We start from the raw sequence: 8,108 nt of genomic DNA on the forward strand, positions 1-8,108 counted from the left end.
AATTATACATTTAAGTACTGAGTAATGTTAATTAATGACATGTACTTACTATAGGGTTAGGGTTTGGCTTAGTGTTACTTGCATGTAATTATGCATAACTAATTATTATTATTATAATAGTAAGTACATGTGGCGTGTAACAAGGACACCTTAAAATAAAGTGTTACCCAGTTTTGTCTCCAAAATATAAAAAGTAAACCCACACACACTTTATTCTCTGTCCTGTCGTTTGTCATGTTTTCCAGGCGTTGATCTAGAGAACATTGTCTACTACAAAGATGATACTCACTATTTTGTGATGACTGCAAAAAAGGGAAGCTTGTTAAAAAAAGGAGTTATAAAGCAGGTACGACACACAGTGAAACACATCCAGAGACCTGAAGCTTTGAGAATATCTTATATAAAGGCTGAACAGAGCCTAGAAACGCTTGAAAAGAGGCCATGGTTTTATCAGCAGAGCTGATACTTCAGGCGTGTTTCAACCCGCTCACATTTACACTTACAAACACATTTATCAATCCTCACAGCTATTCTTGTCCTCTTGTCACTGTATTCTCACTGGAATAACTGCAGACAGTTGCTATTTGTGTTCTCTTAGAAATGCAACCAATATATTTTAGCTCAAAGGGAGTACAAATTAAATAAACAAGTAATATTGTGAAATATTTTTACTGGTTAAAATAGCTGTTTTCTATGTAAAAAATTGTGTAAAATGTAATTTACTCCTGTGATGCAAAGCTGAATTTTCAGCATCATTACTCCAGCCCTAAGTGTCACATGATCCTTCAGAAATCATTGTAATAAGCTGGTTTGCTGCTCATGAACCATTTCTGGTTATTATCAATGCTGAAACAACAGGACTAGCATTAAACCTTTCTTGCTTCTCGTTCTCAGGACTTTTCTGATGTCAATCAGCTGCTCGCACCTGCAAACGTCAACCATGAGGCCCTGCAGAAGTACGCATACGACGCCGCTGACTTCTCCACAGATCACATGCTGCCAGACCTGGAGTTCGCCAAGAACCACGCGGGCCATCCGGATGTGGCCATGTTTGACTTCACCTGCATGCACAGGGCAGAGAACGCCTCTCTGGTGAAGGAGAGGAAGGGGAAGAGACTGCTCATCGCGCTGGTGGGAGACTCTCTAGTAGAGGTGTGTTATGAGTAAACAGAGTGGCTGATTATGACATTAGACTGATAATGAAGGCAAATACTATAAGAACTTTTTTTTTTTTTTTTTTTACCATTTCAGAACTATTTTTTTCAATCTGAGCTACTACAGTGTCTTTTTTTATTATAATAGTTTTTTTTTTATAATGTTGTGTGATCATTCTATGGAAAATTTGAATTTTATTGTAAACACTGTTTAAACAGTACAACAGTCAAACAATGTATTGGCCATCAAACTAAGTAAAACATCAGCTAAATATAAATATCGGCCATGATTTGTTTTATTTAATTGTATTATTTTTACTTATAAATACTACTAAATTTTTATGTTTATTTTATTTTTTTTATGATTTATTTTTAATTATTTTATTTTATTTTATTTATGTATTCTTCTGCAGCCGTTTTGGCCTCTGGGTACGGGCATTGCTCGTGGTTTCCTGGCTGCATTTGACACGGCGTGGATGGTCAGGAGTTGGGGAAAAGGTGTGCCACCCCTGGAGGTGTTGGCGGAGAGGTACAATTTACCATTTTTACACCATTTATAATATTACAAAAAATTATATTTCAAATAAATGATGTTCTTTTTTTCTTGCTATTTATCAAAGAATCCTTTTAAAAATTATCTCAGTTTCTACACACATATTAAGCAGCACAACTGTTTTCAACATTGATAATAATAAGAAATGTTTCTTGAGCAGCAAATCAGCATATTAGAATGATTTCTGAAGGATCATGTGACACTGAAGACTGGAGTAATGATGCGGAAAATTCAGCTTTGCATCACAGGAATAAATTACATTTTAAAGTATATTTAAATAAAAATCAGCTATTTTAAATTGTAATATTAACGTTTTTACTCTACATTTTTGATCAAATAAATGCAGGCTTGGTTATCAAAAACTTTAAAATCTTATCCACCCCGAACTTATGAACTGTATGTATCAATATAAAACCATATAAAATGCATGTATGAGTCAGTTGATGCTGTGCGTATCTCTTACAGGGAGAGCGTGTATCAGTTACTCTCTCAAACGACTCCAGAAAACACCAGCAAGAACTACGCCGCCTACAGCATCGATCCATCCACACGTTACCCGAATGCCAACCTGTCCTTGATGAAACCCGTGCAGGTCAAACACACAGTCCTAGACGCACACCTACACACATGCAAAAGCTGCCTGAAATACTGTAACTAGCAATGGAAGAGTTTTTAATGAAGACTGTTTGTTCAATTTAAAGATCAAGCGTCTATATGACATAGAGGATGGTAAAGCCAACAAACCGACGAAACCCATCATAAAAACTAAACCTAAAAAAGGTAAGAGCCATACGACAATCACACCTTAACTTACGTATACTTGCTAATAATTGTGTATATATGCATGACTGTGTGTTAAATGTAGTATGTATATATATATATATATAGCCACTTTTATGCAATATTGTTTTCAATAATATGCTATCTATCTGTTAATATATGTTAATTTATTATCATTATATATATGTTAACATCTCAGAAATGAACAAACTCAGACTTTACAGGGAAGTGATGAACTGAATTCATGTGTTTAGACTCTATCAGGCATCTGGAGGATCTGCTGTCCTGGTGTCAGAAGAACACAGCGGGGTACAAACATGTGAAGGTGAAAGACCTGAGCGAGTCCTGGAGGTCCGGGATGGCCCTCTGCGCTCTCATCCACAACTTCAGACCTGAACTCATGTAGGATCACCTTAACCAACAGCGAACAAGAATATTAGTGTCTGATTAAACATGCAGAGCTCAGTTTTGCTGTGAAAAGTTCTTGCTAGATACAGAAAGTTTGAGGTCAATAAGATTTTTTTTTAAAGAAATTAATACTTTTATTCAGCAAGGATGCGTTACATTGATCAAAAGTGACATTTAAAGCATTTATAAAGTTACAAAAGATTTCAGTTCCAAACAAATGCTGTTCTTCTGAACTTTCAGTTAATCATAGAATCCTGAAAAAAATTACTGGAGCAATGGCTGCTGAAAATTCAGCTTTACTATCACTGGAATACATTACATTTTAAAATGTATTCAAAAAGAAAACATGTATTTCAATTTGTAAAAATGTTTCACATTATTACTGCTTTTACTGTATATGAGTTTACAAATAAATGCAGCATTGGTGAGAGAGAAAATACTTCTTTCAAAAACATTCAAAATCTTACTAATCCCAAACGTTTGGATGGATGCATAGAGAGATAGACCTATAATACCTGCAATATTATGCAAATTATATGCATGTTGTCGTCTCTTGCAGTGACATGTCTTGTCTAGATGAATATAACATCACCGGGAACAATAAGTTGGCCTTTGACCTGATGGAGAGAGAGTTTGGGATCACTCCGGTCATGCGTGCCAGTGAAATGACCACCTGCGTGAAAATCGACCAGCTGTCTATGGTTGTCTACCTCACACAGATACGCAACGCTCTCACAGAGAAACATACACCAGCAGGTAATTAAGACTGTACCTGGACGCATTTATAACTTTGAAATACACTTTTACTGATTGTCTGAAATATATAATACAATTTATTGGTTGTATTTACGTTGCTTATTCAGTCTCAGATTGAAATTTTTTTTTAAAGGGTTTTACAGTATCTGTATCTTACAATTACTTCTGTTATGACTGGCAAACCTGTGCATACTGACATAGTTCACACTAGTGTTGCTTTCGTCAACGAAAATTATGACTAAATATCGCCGTCAACGAACCTTTATTACGTGACGAAAACGAGACGAGACGAGACGAAAATGCTGGTCATGTGACGATGACTATAATTAAATGTATAATGCAATATCGTTGACGAATAAAAACGAGACTAAATGTGGTTTACAAAATAAAAACTATGCTAAAATGTCTCTTCATTTTCGTTGACCAAAACGAGACGAAACGACTAAAACTAAAATTAAAACAGGCCGCCAAAAACAACACTAGTTCACACTGCGTTTTTTTGTTGTTGTTTTTTTGTAGTGAGGATTATAGATAAATAGTTGTTAATGTGTTAAAAAGGTCCGTAATTTAAAAAAAAAGTAACTGTAGGCAGTCATACACTACGGGAGGGGTCGCCAACTGGCAGACTCCGGTCCGAATCCGGACCACGAGATGTGTCCATCCAGACTGCGAAGCCTTTTGATATAATGAAATAAATAAAGGCCAAACGCTATTTTCTAACCAAACCAAGTTTATATGAAGCACATCAGGTCAGCTCAGTAGAGCCGTTTGGGTCCTATGGCGCCACGGGTTGCTACTACATTCTGTTGCTACGGTAGGACATGCAGTGAAGAGAGCGGCGTGCTGCGCACAGACAGATGAAACTTTCAGTGAGTGAAAAGCAATGGCATTCTCAAAAATTATTTATGATTTCAGGAGGTCTTAAATTTGGGGACGGTAGGACAAGAATTGCGATAATCTTAAAACTTCAAAATGCTTTTTTCATTGAATATGCACGTTTCAAAGTCAGCTGCTGCATTGCTTTGTGTACTGCCGTTACCGGGAAACAGCTATATTTATGCCAGTGGTTTTCAAACTTGTTCCTGGGGACCCACAGCTCTGCACATTTTGCATGTCTCCCTAATTTACACACCTGATTCAGATCATCATCTCATTAGGAAAGAGCTCCATGAACTCAAATGAGTGTGTCAGATAAGGGAGACATGCAAAATGTGCAGAGCAGTGGGTCCCGAGAAACAGGATTGAAAACCACTGATTTATGCTGTTCCAAAAGCGCAACCCGCTGGCAGAGAATTAATTTGCTTTTTCAATAAGCCTGTCTGTTTTTGTTCAGATCAATGTGAAAATCAACCCATGTTTTTTTGCAGCAAACTCGCAGAGTTGCAAATGTGAACTAGTGGATCGACAAGAAGTTAATGCATTATAAACATTTAAACAATTAAGACAGTAACATACTGTATATTTATATGTTAATTAATATAATAATTGATTGATAATAATTGTTTAAATTAATATAATTATACTTTTGCCTCCATTTTCTTAAAGAAATGGTTTAAAGGCTGAAAGGTGAAGTTAATCATTTTATAAAACTTTTTGTTTTTGTGAAACCTGTATCTGAACTCTAAATCATACTTTTTACAGTCATTTTAATTTTTATTTGTGCTGGTCTTAAAAAATGTCTTAAAGTCTTAAATATGAGCTTAAATATCCTGCAGAAACCCCGGTCTGGCAAAAACCCATCAATTCATGTTTTTTTAGGTAGGCCTATATAATAGGGATGCACAGATCCGATACTCAGTATCGGTATCGGCTCCGATACTGGCATTTTCTGCCGGATCGGGTATCGGTCAGACGAGACCGATCCAAATCCGATATCGTGCGTATACTATTCTGTTATTAAGCCGCACGAAAGGCACAAAAACATTATAAAGCACCATAATGTTTTCGTGCACTATATTCCAAGCGAAGCCGTTCCCTATTTAAATATGAGGTAGATGAATATTTAAGTCAAGTTCACTTAAACTCTTGTCTCCGCTGCGGCTGTCTGTCCATCCTCCATTCAGCATTCAAACTGTGTGTCGTGTTCGGTTTCGACAGTCAAGACGATGAAACTCTTTCCAAGAGCGCACAGTAACTGAGATTTAAAACTGTTAAAAGAAAAGGCTCAAACTATTGCACTCATGATTTTTCTAGAATAACTTTTGATGCTGAATTATTCTCTAACCTAATTTATAATAGTATTATTGTCATAGTTTATGATTATATATTTTTTCAATTGTTATTTTTCTTTAAAATGAAGTTGTCTATGTTTAGTAGATTGTTTAACACACAAAACAGTGATGATCAGGTCAACACACTGAGGTGTAGAAATTCTATGTTGATTAAAAAAAAACAGTGCTAGTATCGGATCGGTATCGGTTAGTGATGCGATGCATCGGTTTAAAAAGTGTGCATCGGATACAAGTTGGCAAATTTTAATGCTTGCAATGTTAGATTGTAAAGTTCTAATGCTGTCTGTTCTAACTATAAAAGGTACAGCTGTCATAAAACCAGAGAAAAAGGCTGCATGGCTATGATAGTATGTGAGAGAGTCAGTGGTAATATCATTGCATTCCTATTGTTCAGTGTTAGAGGAGCTCAGCTTAGTCTGACTGTTTGCCTGCCCTGGACCAGGTTAGCTTTCCAGCATAAGTTGCCACTGTGACTGATTTTGATCTTTATTAAATTTGTTTTATGGAACCAAATCGTTTGACAGCGAGTCAGACTAACTGAAATAAGCCTGGCCTATTTGGTAAACTTGTTTTATGAAACAGGCCTCGAGGCGTTAGAAGTCAGAAGACACATAAGTTAATTTATGATTTGCTGTCTGCCTGAACCAAAGAAATAAATGCGATCATATTTTTTCCATTGCATCGAATCGCATTGTGTTGAATTGGATCGAATCGAAATCGGATCGCACTTCATCGTAATAGGGGTGAATCGTATCGCATCGCATCGCTAGCTACTTCATATGTATCGTCAATGTATCGTATCGCATCGGCCTCAGTTATGGAGATGCACATCCCTAGTTTATGTGCATGATCTGTATGAAAATTCAGAGAAAAAAAGTCATTTTCAGAGCATCTACTGTAAGAGAAACAGGCTGATGAATGTCTTAGCACACATAATAGCATCATCATCACCACCTGAAATCAGGTCTGCTGTCTCTTTAAGACCCCTTCCCAGCATGCACTGCTGTGAATGGGCAGTTTTCTGCTGTAGTCTGACAGCAGCGGCTGCAGCAGCAAATGCACTCAGCTGGGGAGAAATCAGCAGCTCATGGGCGATTGGGTGGGAGTGGATCTCAGTCCAGCCTCGACACGCACCGCTCTGAGACGCCATCTGCAGAAGAGGAGTCGCAGCCGTTAGAGGGGCTTTAGGGAGCGGGATTGAGCGTTTAGTTGTTGGATGCTGTGTTTGGGAGGGGATCTCACACAGATGTTGAGCTGTCACTCACGCAGGCTGTGGATGTGTGTATTCTGGGGAAGGGGGTGGGATCCAATACAGCTCATCTCTAACACGCCACTGCAAACCGCATATTGAATGGGACGATTCGTATTTGTTCCAGTTTAAAGGGTAGGAAGTTATTTTATTGTATTTTATTATTTATTCATGTGATTATTTATTATTGTTTTATTTTACTTTGCATCAATTTTTATGTATTACTGAAGCGATCCAGCGAATTGCATCTAAAATGCACAGTTTATGTAAGGTTGTTCTGGATTATGAAAGATTATAAATAACGCTTTTCTTGTGTGCATGATATGGTTAATGATGTTCAGGATTTGAAGACATTTTAAGCATGTTTAATTTACAATTCACAATGTTTGCACTACATTTATTTTACATTTTATTTTTTTTATTATTATTAATTATTACAATTAAGAATATTTTGACATTTCTTTTTGAACTACATGTAAAATGCAATGCTTTTTTTACAGTTTTGCTATTTTTTTTATTATTGTTTATTAATATTTAAGTTTATTTATCATTTTGTTTATATTTTAAATGTATTTAGATATTTATTAACTATTTATATTTTATGTATTCTATTATGTTATTGCTTTGAGTTGTTGAACTACATGTAAAATACAATGCTTTTTTTTTTTACAGTTTTTGCTATTATTATTTTATTGTTTATTAACATATTTATTTTTGTATTTTTCATTTTAATATAAAAAATATGCTTTTGAGATTTTGCTATTTTTATTTTGTTTAATATATGTATGTGTATATATATATATATGTGTGTGTGTGTGTGTGTATATATATGTATATATACACACACACACATATATATACACACACATACATATATATATATATATATATATATATTATATATATAACATACATACACACATACACACACACATATATACACACACATATACATGCAGTGGTGTGAGTGGTGTGAA

At 35.6% G+C, this 8,108-nt stretch overlaps 1 protein-coding gene across 1 annotated transcript in view; it reads left to right on the plus strand.

Annotated features, from left to right (window-relative positions):
- Positions 1 to 8,108, plus strand: part of LOC107754885 (protein-methionine sulfoxide oxidase mical1-like) — a 40,763-nt gene that overhangs the window by 14,361 nt on the left and 18,294 nt on the right. The window contains exons 4-10 of the mRNA XM_016571495.1: positions 246 to 346; positions 895 to 1,152; positions 1,568 to 1,683; positions 2,173 to 2,299; positions 2,409 to 2,487; positions 2,742 to 2,889; positions 3,455 to 3,651. Of these exons, the coding sequence (XP_016426981.1) occupies positions 246 to 346; positions 895 to 1,152; positions 1,568 to 1,683; positions 2,173 to 2,299; positions 2,409 to 2,487; positions 2,742 to 2,889; positions 3,455 to 3,651 (1,026 nt within the window). The remainder of the gene's footprint in view (positions 1 to 245; positions 347 to 894; positions 1,153 to 1,567; positions 1,684 to 2,172; positions 2,300 to 2,408; positions 2,488 to 2,741; positions 2,890 to 3,454; positions 3,652 to 8,108) is intronic.

This window comes from Sinocyclocheilus rhinocerous, unplaced genomic scaffold, assembly GCF_001515625.1.
Source record: "Sinocyclocheilus rhinocerous isolate Xijiao unplaced genomic scaffold, SAMN03320098_v1.1 scaffold2788, whole genome shotgun sequence".
Classification (NCBI taxonomy): Eukaryota; Metazoa; Chordata; class Actinopteri; order Cypriniformes; family Cyprinidae; genus Sinocyclocheilus; species Sinocyclocheilus rhinocerous.